Source organism: Salvia hispanica, chromosome 1 (assembly GCF_029641045.1).
Source record: "Salvia hispanica isolate PSC_SH4W2 chromosome 1, Shi_PSC_v1, whole genome shotgun sequence".
NCBI lineage: Eukaryota > Viridiplantae > Streptophyta > Magnoliopsida > Lamiales > Lamiaceae > Salvia > Salvia hispanica.
The window spans coordinates 47,564,929-47,578,907 of record NC_142692.1 but is presented as its reverse complement, the minus strand read 5'-3'; the positions used below and the strand labels follow the sequence as shown (position 1 = coordinate 47,578,907).

The 13,979-nt window shown below is 39.6% G+C and overlaps 2 protein-coding genes across 2 annotated transcripts; both read left to right on the top strand.

The window, feature by feature from the left end:
- Window positions 1-3,021: 3,021 nt before the first annotated feature.
- LOC125185497 (protein TIC 20-I, chloroplastic-like) lies at window positions 3,022-5,454 on the top strand. Its single transcript, XM_048082027.2, has 3 exons — window positions 3,022-3,126; window positions 3,262-3,420; window positions 4,622-5,454. Exons 2-3 carry the CDS (start codon window positions 3,285-3,287, stop codon window positions 5,257-5,259), a joined length of 774 nt encoding a protein of 257 aa, XP_047937984.2. The 5' UTR covers window positions 3,022-3,126; window positions 3,262-3,284; the 3' UTR covers window positions 5,260-5,454.
- Window positions 5,455-11,291: 5,837 nt separating this feature from the next.
- LOC125185331 (uncharacterized) lies at window positions 11,292-13,439 on the top strand. Its single transcript, XM_048081854.2, has 3 exons — window positions 11,292-11,447; window positions 11,766-12,499; window positions 13,157-13,439. Exon 2 carries the CDS (start codon window positions 11,779-11,781, stop codon window positions 12,496-12,498), a length of 720 nt encoding a protein of 239 aa, XP_047937811.1. The 5' UTR covers window positions 11,292-11,447; window positions 11,766-11,778; the 3' UTR covers window position 12,499; window positions 13,157-13,439.
- Window positions 13,440-13,979: the final 540 nt, after the last annotated feature.

Here is a 13,979-nt window from a genome sequence, read left to right as displayed (position 1 = left end):
TGCGATGCAATAAACCTTGTTTCTTTGATGATCCATTTGTTGCATTGGGAATGTACCGTCCAACTTAGTAACATTCCGAAAGCTTACCAAACTTGATTTTCAAGAAAGTGATAATAAAGTCATGCTTGCCGAGCTACTTTCTGGGATATCATCTGGTATACGTGACCAACTCCGACTAATGCGCCTCTCAACTTCATATTTTTTTATAACTTCTCAGGTAGTAATAACGTATCTTTAATTTCTTTTTCCGTATGTATAAAATATATATTGAATACTAACATATTTTTCTTCTTTAATACTAATGCATGACATTTTGATTTGCAGTTGGATATTCAGTCGTGCTGGATTGATCTTGTGAATAATATAAAACATCTAGAGTTGGTTATTGATATTAATTATATTGGTGATCAGTGGCCTTTTTCCCGCTATTTGTGTGGTTTGGTTGAATCATGTGGTTCATTAGAAAAACTTGTCATAAAGGTACGTAGTTGCGATTTTTAATTTGGATGCGGTCATTACATCGTTTGATGAATTTTATGATTTGTGTTGCAGTTTCAGCATATTTTGGATCATAAAGCGTTGGAGATAGAAACACACGATCTACCTGGATGTGAATTGTCTCTAAAGTATTTGGAAATCACGGGATATTTGAGTTCTTCATGGGAACGAGAATTGGCTTTGTATGTGATTAATAATGCAACAACTCTTCAAAAATTGACAGTCATGCCTTGTAATGAAGATGCATTAGCTCGTGCATGATTTTCGACATATTAGTTTTTTAGTCATTTAACTGCTATAATCTTTGTGATGACGTTGGGATGGAGGAAATGGAAGAAGTTTTATATGCTATGGTTTTGATCCTCCTTGGAAATATAAACCGATATTTTTATTTCGCCTTCCGTTGTCCTCTTTTAATTTATTGATTTATCTCTGAATTCCATTTGCTTACAATTTTTAAATTTCCTGTTAATACATGTTTGTTCCAATCTATAGAAATTCATATTTGATTGATTAATTTACTTTTGCAATTTAGAATGTTTGATGATTTGTTTTCTGATAGATTTAGGTCTTTGAATTTGATTTTGTTTATCATCAGTTGTGAATGAGCTCACTGATTGTATTCTCTAAGGGGGGATTTGACTTTTCTGGTGTTAGTTCTAATTTTGCTTTATAGTAAATGTGAATAATGTTGATGGCACTTCTAACATTACAGTGTTCGTTTATGACACTTACCAATTTAGTTCTAAAAGGGCTGCTCAGTGTTGTTGAGCACTTAATCATGAGTATTAGTTTCTGAGTGTTGCTGACTACTTGAATCATGATTATGAATTTGAGAACGATGGAGAAGATGATGATCATCATGTTGATTTGGATGATCCAAGTTTTGAGGGATGGAGAGTGGACGAACGAGTCTGTTAAACTCCAATGAAATTGATTTGAATATATTAATTCTTAGCTTTGTTGAACTAAAATGAAATTTCAGCTGTGGAGTTTATGTTCAAATCAATTTAAATGAATTTCAACAGTTGATATATGTTAGCTTATTATCAGTGGCGGACGTAAGAAGGGGTCTGGAGGATCCATGGAACCCCCAACAATTTCAATAATATATATTTTACTATGCATAATATTTAAGCATTCACTTGCTAGCACAAGCGGTAAACATCCAAGTCTAGAATCTTTAAAAGCAGGGTTCGATTCTCTTCAAGCTTGGTTGGCATTTTAATATTTTAAATTGTATTTTTACTAGTAGTATTTTTATGATATTTTTTATATTTCTTACTGCCATTACACACAAAATTCTTTTATTGGAATAATTGACAATTTCAAATTTTCTTTTAGCTATTTTCTATGATAATTTTTTATTTTTCTACAACTAATATTATGCAAAAATAAAATAAAAAATCAGCTTATATATATATCATTATTCAACTTAATTATCTCATTATTCACCTCCCTCGCATCTTAATAATGTCACAACTTTCAGTTACATCAACATAAAAAAATACTCTATGTGTTAATAGGAGATTGGACCCCCCAACGTCAAAATCCTGCGTCCGCCACTGCTTATTATCTCTTGTTAACTGCTTGCTATTGTGCTTATGTTATGTTTGTTTGTTGGAGAGAGAGAGTTTTGGTAAGGGCTGAAGAATTGCGTGCTAATGGGAAAGAAATGTGATCTTTGTCGAGCCTTTTGGGAGGGTAAGCAAGAATTACCAGTGAATTTTAGTTTATGAAGTCCTTCATTGCATATAGAAATGACAACACTTATGGTAGAGGACTGAACATGAAAGCACTTATATAAACTTTATTAAGCAATATGTTTGTATATTCAAGAACCTCAACCTCTTCTAGGTAGTTCAAGTAGGAGTTATAGTTTACTGTTTTATTAAGCTACGGCTTTTTCAATGATTTTTATTGACATTATAAATCTTTTAGCTTATTATCTCGAGTTAATTGGTTGCTATTGTATGTTTGTTTGTTTGAAGAAGAAAGTTTTGGCAAGGTCAGAAGAGTTGCGTGCTAAAGGGGAAGAACCAGAGTACGTGCGATCTTGCGATCTTTCTTAAGCTTTTTGGGAGGGTGAAAGAAAACAAAACAGATTCCTGGAGGGAGCTGGACAGACGATATGCCAATAGTTTTTGCTTTTTTTTCCACCAATAGATACCTCAACTATATTTAAAACAATACAAAATCTTTTAGGAAAGTGATAACGGTTAGGATTGGAAATTTGCAAATAAGAATAATTGAAAATTTATGCATATGAGTATAATTTTTGTTTATCTACTAAGTTATATATGATGAAATTAGAGTAGATTAACGTGATTACATTTTTTTTCTTACAATTCTTCAGTTGAATTATTATCGCCACAGAAACAATTTATTAGTTCACAAATAATTACATAGAAAAGCAAATCGGATGAATATGTAGGTAGTATTTAAAATGCATGAGTGAAAATGAAAATAATGAAGTAGAAAAATAACATGTTAAAATATTAGTACTACTCCTACATAATGAAAAATAGACAAAAAGAAAATGAAATTCTTAAACAAGAATAGCTAAATAGAATCCCTCATCACGTCAGCCCCTAACGGCGAAATCCGCCGCCTTCTCACCTTTAAAAGGTTGTAATAATGGTGATTTTTATTATCTTATCCACTATTTATTTTAACCTTTTTCGTTTATCCGGTTTGATTTTCCGAAATTCGGCTTCTGATACACACATTATTGTCTGATTTAACTGTTATCTGTTGAATTAGGGTGGATGTTTTGAAGCTGGAATATGAGTCTCAGTCTGAATTCAGGGGTTTCCAGTCTACTCGATCAATGCCATTTCAGAACATGTAATTCGAGAATTTCACACAGAAAAATTGTGTCTTTCAATTGTAGAGGCTCTCTTCCAGAAATTAAACCTTTAGGTATGTTCAATTTGATTAAAGTGAGTTTGAAGATTGCATCGTATTTTATTTTTTAAATGGTTTGTTGTTATGTTGTCACTCTGTTTAAGATGCTTCACAATTCACATTTTACCTTATATATGTACAGCTGATAGGAGTACTACTCTTTTTGTATGTGTAAACAGAAAGGGGGTGTTTACTTTTATAGATAACATAGGGCAATCCATTGTTTACTTGGATGGATTAAAACAATTCCTATAATTTTGAGCTAATCTGCTTGATTTATATCCTCTTGAAATGTGGAGGATTGAAGAAATCCTTGTGGTAAGGATAACATACTACATTAATCTTGAATAGTAAACGTCCCCAATGCAACAAAATTCTGCAATGGTAGCATAGACTTGACGTGTGATGTGGTTGGGAAAACGCGAGTTTCTCATGTTGGCAACGTGAAACTGTACTCTCACTGACTTAATGTATCAACAAATTACTGTTGGCCTATCTTCTGAAGTTTTCTATTCTTTTGTCAATGTGTCGTGTTTTTGTATAGTGTATTGTGGTAGTAGTATTTGGCTGCGAATGGTTGATTGGCTGCTACCAAGATTGTTATCTGTTAGGAACTTGGAATTTTACTATGTGGGTGTCATCTGATGTTAATACTTTATTTTTGAGTGGCTACTATGGTAGTAAGAACAGAATGTAGAGGCACTTCCTTACTACATTATATGATTGAATTTATTAGTGTTGCTGCTATCATATGATTTTGTGTCTGAGATCTTTTAATAGACTACAATGGTAGCAGGATGGCAATATAGCGACATGTGGAAACTCTAATATTGTTATCAGTTAGAATGTACCGGTCCAGGTTTTATCTGATTCACATACATGTCTACTGCCTGCAAAGCTTATTGGGTTAGAACAAGTAGTTGCAATTAATCTTGTTTTCTGATTTAATATGCCTATGTACATTCAGTGTCGATATATTGTTTATTTGTTTTAATTATCTAATGTATCTGGAAAGTACTTTACATGTGGGCTATTGTAACTGCTTAGCATATTTGATCAGTGTCTTGTGGCAATTGTAGCTCTCTTAGTCCACCAATTTGTATTTTTAGAAAAACTGTTCAGGGAGACTTCAAAATGGTAAGTAAAGTGTGTCAGTCATCTTAAGGTGAGTGCCTTTGTTTTCTTTGTGAAATTAATATCCATAGTATCTTGGCAGGCATCCAGCACTTGCATCTTTCTGCTACATCATCACCACTCTTACATGGAGAAAAAGGGAGTTTGTTTCATACCATTCCCAGTTTTCCTAAAAGGCAACGGCAATCGTTGGCTCCAAAAGCATCCAAAGATGTGCCTTCCAGTTACCGATATCCTGCTATGACAGAGAAGCCGAAATGGTGGTGGAGAACTTTGGCCTGCCTCCCTTATCTGATGCCCCTTCACGAGACATGGATGTATGCTGAAACAGCGTATCATTTACATCCTTTTCTAGAGGACTTTGAGTTTCTAACATATCCTTTCTTGGGAGCATTAGGGAGATTACCGAGCTGGTTTCTGATGGCATACTTCTTTGTTGCTTACCTTGGAGTTGTGAGACGAAAGGAGTGGCCCCATTTCTTTAGATTCCATGTGGTTATGGGCATGTTGCTGGAGATTGCCTTGCAGGTCATTGGAACTGTGAGTCGATGGATGCCGCTTGCTGTCTACTGGGGCAAAGTTGGAATGCATTTCTGGACTGCTATGGCATTTGCGTATTTGTTCACAGTGTTGGAGTGCATAAGGTGTGCCCTTGCCGGGATGTACTCCGACGTTCCATTCGTGTGTGATGCTGCATACATTCAGATTCCGTACGATTAATGACAGTATGTTACTTTACGTTTCGAATTATCATTATAAAATAAGATCAGATACTAGAATGAGACCGGATTTGTAATTTTATGTGTTTACCTTGTTGTGCTACTTCTGTTTTGAAATTTTGTATATGCAGACAGAATTTAGCCTATGCGGACTCCTAGTTATAAATATGTCAAAAAATTCAATTCCGTCTCCTTATTTCTCCTGTTCTGGATCAGCAAATGTTTAGATGTAAATAAGTTTTTTTTGGCAATTGTACTACTAGCATTTACTAGTTTGGTAGTATAAAAATAACTAACAAACACTAACACGAAACCAGATTGTACTTGTAGGAGCCAAATTATGTTAGATAAGTATGCCTCACAGCCCATAACAACAATTTAGATAAACCATTCTCATTAATCAAGAATGAATAGAATTGTATAGTTTGTTAACATTGAAATTCAACTTCCTTTGTTTTTCATATCCAATTTTGTCTAAACTACACGGTAATTATTTGAGTTTTAATAGGATCGGGAGATTTGCGCGCGGATCCCATTGCACATGCTCTTCACTTTAGTTATACATATTCAGTAACCATATACAGCATTAACAGCAATTAAAAAATGTGCATATTTTTTTTCTTTTCAGAAATGAGATGTTTCATTGCTATACTATCTCTTTATAGATGAAAAACTGTTTCATTACATATACAATGACACTTAATAAGTACTATACGATAATAGTACTTGTGTAATGATACTTATTTGTAGTAATGCTTCTTTTTGTCTATGTACGTACATGATAATATTATCTGAGTAACTTATTTCAAGATGAAAAATGCAACTCGGACTCGGAGTAAAGTATAAACACAACATTTCATAGGTTGAGCAACAAAGTGAGATGAAAAACAGAATTACAAAATCAACAACCTACTTAGTCTTTTGTAACCTCTTTCCGTCTCCATGAAATTTTGCTTTTCACAATCCTCAAACATCACATTCAAGTTCAACCTTTGCCACCTCACCCTTCGAATTCTCGTTCTTCACATAAATCACCGGCACCGTCATCGCCCCCAAATCCCTACAGTACTCCCTCCGTCCCACCAAAAATTTCACACTTATGGGATAACAGTAACTCCACCTTTGATCATCACCACTTCTTAGTGCTTGTTAGAACATTCACAGTGGGACGCCCTAAGCAACGTCCTATGCACCGCCACGTCAACATTTTATCTTCCTCCCATTCCACCTGCAGTGGGGCGGACTATAGCCCGCCCTAAGCATATTACTTCTATTTTGTATTTATATAATTTATGCAAATTTATCAAGCAAAATAAAAATATAAAAACAACACAATTAAGGCAAATCCTACATTTACTTAATTAAAAAAAAAGTTACAAAATAAGAAATTAAAAAAAAAGTTACAAACTAAGAAATTAAAAAAAACGCCCCATCGGCTCGTCCAGAGTAGTCCCAACCTCCGGCTAAGGCCATCTATCATCCGCTGGATGCCTTCTCTTTGAACCGGGTTGGTCGCCTGCATCAGAGCGTTGTGCGCGTCCAACAACGTCCTGTAGTCGGAGGAGGCCACCAAATCCGTATAGGCATGTGACGCAGCCGAAGTCTCGCTCGGGGTCGCGCTCGGGGGCTGGTCAGACGGCGCCGCGGCGGATGTGGTTGCCTTGCCCTTGCCCTTGCCCTTGGCAGCCTTGATGCCAGGGGGACGTCGGGAGGACATCGGTGTGTCGGAATTCTCATCGTCGAACATCGGATTGTTGAGGTCCATTGGAGACGCGCCGCTCTCGCTGCTTGTATAATCAGCGAAGGTGCGCTTCGACGCCCTCTTCCTCGCCGCCGTCGATGGAGGAATCACACCACCAACGAACTTCTGCTTATCCCTCAAGAGCGGCCAGGACTGGTAGTGCTTGAAATCGCCGTACAATGACATGTACGACTGCACCGCTTTGTCCCGCACATCCGAGAGACTCTCGCCACTGCTCTGCTCTCTCTCGCACTTCTCGTACTCCCCCGCGAACAAATTTACCTGCTTCTTTATTTGATCCCAGTGCTTGCGGAGCTGCTCCCTGTGGCGCTTGTAGGCGTACGCCGGCTTGGCCGCGTTGTATTTCTCGGCGATGCGCTCCCAATACGCAGTCACCTTCTGGTTGTTGGCGAACACCGGATCCTCCGAAACATCAATCCAACATCTCGTCAAGACGATGGATTCGGGGTCGGAGTAGTTCGTCCTTCCCGGGGTGAACTCTTCACACACCTCCGTTGAAGGCAACTTCTGGCTCGTGCCTTGTTCCGCTTCTTCTTGGTGGCGGAGCCCGACGTGGCGGCGGCGGCGGCGGAGGGCGGTGGGGAGAAGGCTCCATGTCGGACAGCCCGTACGAGTCGGTGCTGAAGTCGTGATCGTACTCGGTGTTGGTTTCGAATGGCCGGTATTCATCGGGTTCTGTACCCGGCCATCGTGCACCACCGAACATCGGACTATTCAGATTTGGGTAATCTCCGGAATCCATTTTGCTTGAAATGTAGAAAATGTAGTGTGAATTTGAGAGTGAAGAAAGTGAAAAATGAAGTGAAAATGAGAGGTATATATAGGTTTTGAAAATTGAATAAAATTAAAAAAAAAACGGAAACGCGTCGCATCGTCCGACCCATCATCCCCGTCGTCCACAGTGGCGGACGATGCGACAGACGATGGGGTATCCTCCGCGCATCGTCCGGGGACGATGTATCGGGCGCGGACGATGGTTAACCTATCATCCGCGATGCTGCAGTGGCGGACGACTGCGGATGCCCTTAGGTAACCTAGATAAGGTCAATATATATGAGTTATTTGGTTGTTTGGTACATAAAACAAGGTCATTTTTAGGCCATCAAAGTCCATCTCGGCCTGTTAAGGCCCAAAGAGAATTTATTTAAAAAGTTGAATTATTTAACAACAAAAAAAGTGAAATATCATATCTTTATCTTAAAACTCATCTTAATTAATTATCTTGTGTTAATTTAACATGTCTATCAAACATGCACTTAAATATAACTGAATTTTCATTAATTGATAAAATATTATCCCTTCGTTCGACAATAAAAGTCTTATTTTACTATTTTCATCCATCCCATAATAGAGTTCTATTTTACTTTATAAATAATAACTAGCCTTATATTCTACTGTCTTATTCAATTCACATTTTATTTTAACACTAATATAATAGTATATAAATAAAATTCATATTTCATCGACTTATTCAACTCCCTTATTTTTATTTTTCTTAAAACTTATTCCAAAACAGAATAGGACTCTAGAGAGGAATACCTATATAAGAGCATCTCCAATAGCGGCTAGCCCACCGGCTAGCCGATTCGTGGCGCTAGCCGGTCGGCTAGCCGAACTACTGCGATCGGCGAGCGGCGAATCGGCTAGCATTAGGCGAGCGCATGCCGATTTGAAGGCGCTGGCCGCCATTACAGGCTAGCGATCGACCAGCGCAATTTTTTATTATTATTTTTTAAATTTTTGAAACACTATATATTCGCGATTTTCACGTCATTTTCATTTGCACCACTTGTTTTAACGAGTTTTCTCTCTATCTAAATTTCTGTACAAGAGCAACATCGAGAGATGGACAACAACAACCAGTTTACTCCGGCGACGAGCGGGTCTCAGACTCCCACAGTACCCGTGGGGTCTGGATGGGGGCAGATTGGCGGGCAGTACAACATGTACCCTTGGCAGCAGTTGATGGGAATGATGGCGGGCGGGCAGGCGATGCCGGGCGGGGGGCAGGCCAGCGGCGGGCAGGGAATGCCGGGGTGGGGAGGTACGCCGCAGATGATGGGGATGGTGCCGGTATGGCAGGGGGGGTGCAACCCGTTATGCAGGGGTCGCCGGGGGGACACGGTCTATCGTCCCACTTTTGACTTTTTGACGGCTTCGTCTCACACATCGACCCCTGTGGAGACGCAGTTCACTGGGGATGACCGTTTCTCATTGCAGGAGTTGGGGATCGATGTCGAGGAGGCGGACACTCCCGTTCCAACGGGGGGAGCAGAGCGGGGTCGGGCCGCGCCGAAGAAGAAGAAGAAGAAGAAGAACAAGGGGAAGAGCAAGGTGGTCGGGGAGTCATCGCAGCCGGCTGTTGACGACACCACCACACGAAGGAAGTGGACGGACGATGAGAACGTCGCCCTATCCAAGGCATGGTTGTCGGTTTGCGACGATCCTCTGGTTGTTCGGTTGCGAACAACTAGAGGATCGTCAATATGTGGGCTAAGATTAGAGCAGCCTACAAGAGGAACTGCCCGCATGGAAAGGACTTCACCGGGGAGGAGTGCCGGAAGGCGTGGGAATGCATCAGGGCCGCGGTTGGCCGATTTTCGGGCTTGTACGCCAACGCCCTCCGCATGCAGACTAGTGGGCAGACTAAGGAGGACTGTCGGAGGATAGCGGAGAGTCCGTTCCCCAAGCCGGGGTTTTATAAGGAGTTCACCTACTGGAACTGCTATATGGTGCTGAAGGACTCCGAGAAGTTCCAGGCGGGGGTCGCAGCTGGGTGGCCGATGAAGCAGAAGCTGAACTATTCCGGCGATTACAGCGGTAGCAGCGGCGGTTCCCACGACCTCCCCCGGATGCTGAGGAGTTTCCGTCCCCTCCATCGTTTGCTCGCCGCACTCGCCCGGTTGGCCAAAAGCGGGCGCAACGGGAAGCGAGGGGATCCTCCCCCCTATCGCCCCAGGAGGTCCAGTCGGCAACCCCCCCACCCCGCGCTTACCTTCTTCTCGTGTCAAAAAACGCGGGAGCTGATGTACACGGTCTTCCAAGATTGGAAGGCCGCAACTGAACCCACGGAGAAGAGGTTTCTTCACTCGATGCTCGAGAGCATACAGGTCGATTTGGATGCCGCGAGGGCACTGTTGGGGGACTCAGACGCGGGCTCAGATGTGGAGGTCCCGGGTGGCGGCGGCGACGGCGACGAGGAGTAGAGAGAGGCGGGGCTCGTGTGTGGAAGCCCGATTTTTTTTTATTATGTAAATTTTTTTCAATCAATGTACCTTTTTTTTATTTAAATGAAATTTGTGAATTTTCTCGTATATGTCTCGTAAATTTATTTCCGCAATTTGTCATAAATTTAATTTCGTAAATTGAATTATTTTTGTTGCAGCTAGCCTTAGGCTAGCCTATTTGCTTAAAATGATGATGTGACATGTGGAATTTTAGTGCTGATGACGTGGCAGAGAGAGTGGCTAGCCTATGCTGGCCTAAGAGCATCTCCAATGGCTTTAGGTCAGCCACAGGCTAGCCACTCCCTCTCCCTGCCACGTCATCAGCACTAAAATTCCACCTGTCACATCATCATTTTACCCAAATAGGCTAGCCTAATGCCAGCCACAGGCTAGTCGCAATAAAAATAATTCAAAAACAACTACATTTACGGAATTAAACACAAAATACGGAATTAAATTTTACGACACATATACGGGAAAAATTCGTTAATTTTATTTAAATAAAAAAAATACATTAACTAAAAATCAAAAAATTACATAATAAAAAAAAATCCGGGCTTCCACACACGAGCCACCACCCCACTCTACTCCTCATTAATTTATTAAAAAAATACATTAAAAAATGTTAGTATGTCTTGAATCCGTTATAGTTAAAAAATGTTAGTATGCCTTGAACCCGACACTATGACATGTTTCTGTTTTAGGTCTTAATTTTGTATTGGGCCGAGCCCGTATTCTGTGTGCCTATTTAAAAATTACATAATTAAAAAAATTCATAAAAAAATACATTAAAAATGCAATAAAAAAATTTATAAAAAAATACATTAAAAAATGCAATAAATAAAAAAAATTGCATTAAAAAAATTAAAAAATAGTGTTGGTCGATCGCTCGCCGATCGGCACGTCACAATAGCGGCCAGCGTATCGGCGAGCACTCGCAAATCGGCGTGCGCTCGCCTATTATCTCGCCGATTTTGCGCTATTGGAGATGCTCTGAGCACAAAAGATGGACTTACAACGTCAGTCAAATCAAAACTCCAACTCAAAAAAGTCAATTCCGCGGCTCCATCCAATAGGATCTCGCCACTTGGTTCCTGCAATTTCACCTGTATTCCTTTTCCCCCAAAACAAGATTTTCGATTCTATTCGGACATCTTCTATTGAATCCGTCAGCGTGGGACTCTCTCCTCCTCGATTAAGGTTTCTATCTCTCTCTCCCTCACCCTCTCTGTGATTTGCTTGTGCTTGATCTGCTAAGTTTTACCATTACAAATTTCATCCATATTGGGGGTTTTAGATTTCAAGCCCCAGTAATCGTGTAAAATTATTGAAACTTAGAATCACGAATTTGTGAAATCTGATTTAGAATTTGCGTTTTGGTATGTTTTAGCTTTGATTTGCTCACTGAATTTACCTTTTAATCTTCTCTATTTATCCATGGGATTTACAGTAGTAAATGTAATTTTCAAGCTATGTGATTGTAGGGTTATAATTATATGTTGGTATTTTGATTGGCAGTTTGGGTCAAAAAATGGAGGGTGGGTTTGGGGAATCGATGAATAGACAACCCCCAAGCCCTTCGTTTGCAAGCAGTAGCAATAACAACACTGATGCTGGAGATTTTGAGTGTAATATTTGCTTCGATTTGGCTCAAGACCCTATAGTTACTCTCTGTGGTCATCTCTTCTGCTGGCCTTGTCTCTACAAATGGATTCACATCCACTCGCATTCGCACGAGTGCCCTGTTTGTAAGGCTCTCATTGAAGAGGAGAAGCTGGTTCCCCTATACGGCCGTGGAAAGAATTCTACCGACCCTCGCTCTAAGTCAATTCCCGGAATGGAGATTCCACATCGCCCCACTGGTCAAAGGCCCGAAACAGCTCCTCAACCTGATCCACATGCCAATGCTAATGCCAATGCGTTTGCTCACCAAGGATATGGATTTATGGGAGGCTTTGGCCCCTTTGGTGGTTTTTCGCCTGTGAGTGCTAGGTTTGGAGGCTTCACATTATCTGCAGCACTTGGGGGAATATTCCCGTCAATGTTTAACATTCAAGTGAATGGATTCCCGAATCCCAACATGTATGGAGCAGGCCATGGTTTCCCGTACGGGTATCATAATCCATTCCATGGTGCACATGCTCATGGATTCCCTCATCATCAAAACCAGGAACAGCAAGTGGATTCCAACTTGAAGCTCCTATTCTTGGTGATCGGATTCTGTGTGCTTCTAAGTTTAATTTGGGGTTGAGGTAAATCATCAGTTGGTGCTTCAATTGACTAATATCGGTTCGTTCTTGTATTATATGTTAGTCTATATCTTCTATGCAAGTTCTATCTATTGTATTCTTCACTTCTTTTTTTGCGAGACAAATTTAGTTCTTATAACACCTAAAGTGTTATTAATAATTAGTAAGTTTGTTTAAGTGTACTGCCGTTTAGGGATGAGGTGAAGCATCATAGGAGAGTGACAGGTTTGAGGTTTCTTTAGTTAGCAGTTTGACGTAGTGTTGCGATAGGGCATTGCTGTTGTTGATAGGTACTCCAATTTCACTTCTGTTGCATTTGAGATCAGTCAGCATTTGTATAATTGTAATGCTCAATAAGTCAGTATTCTAAATCACTACAATCTGTACTCAATTCTTAGATTTTTTATGGGTTGTCCCTGTGATACAAAGTTACATGTTTCACCACTGTGACTCTTTTAATTCCTAGATTTTGTTGAAACATTGGACTCTTTTTTAATGTAACTTGCTCACAAATTGATTTCAGAATCTGATTCTTTATCCTGGGAAAAGGAAACAAGCAAACAAACAATTGGCATTTTCTGCAGTGACATAAAGTTCTTTGTTTGGCAAATTTTGGATTTTTAGTGGTTATAAACTATACACCTCATTTGTTTATTACAGGTTGCTCATCAACTCTTGAAGTGGAGGAAAAAGTAAATCAAAGAGCTGAATGCTTTGAAGTTTGTTGTATCTGGAAAACAATTTTAGTGAAATCATGTAAACTCTTTGATGTGGTGGAAAAGTAAAATCAAATGAAACAATTCATTATCTGGAGATCATGTTTGATGTACTAACTGGAAAAAGGATTGGATGGGCAAAGTGTCTAGCCATTTAAACAACATAGTTTGTATTTCTGCAAAACAATTTCATTTTATTAAAATAAATATTTTTTCTTTTCTTTTCTCTTCGTGGTGCATCATGGAACAGCTTACCACCGTGAAGGCGATGCCCGAATTAATCTCTTCATGCATCTCTCTAATCCTATCACAACCTCTCTTATCCAGTTATCTCAACTGAGCAGCTGCCAACAAGCCTAAATTAGAGGCAAATTGTTGCCGGTGTATTGCTTCTTTCCAACCGTTTCAGGCACTCGTCCACATATCGTCACGTCATGGCTTTCCCTATCGGCCTTGGCGCAGTCATCTTCGCCAATTCCCTTTTTCGAAAATTATTTCTTTTATCTTATTATTTATTTGCGTTGAAATTAAAGATGGCTCACATTTAACAATAAAAACTGAAACTAGTTATCTCAGTGACTAATTCTCCTCAAATTTTGCATAATGTGGCTTAATTTAAAATAATTGTTTAATAATACTCCATAAACCAAGCAAAATAGGAAAGTAGCTACTCCAATAATTAAGATATACTTATGTTTAAGAGTAACTTAGATTTTTTATTTTTTTTAATTGGTAAATGAATAAAAATTTAAAGACCAGAAACAGAC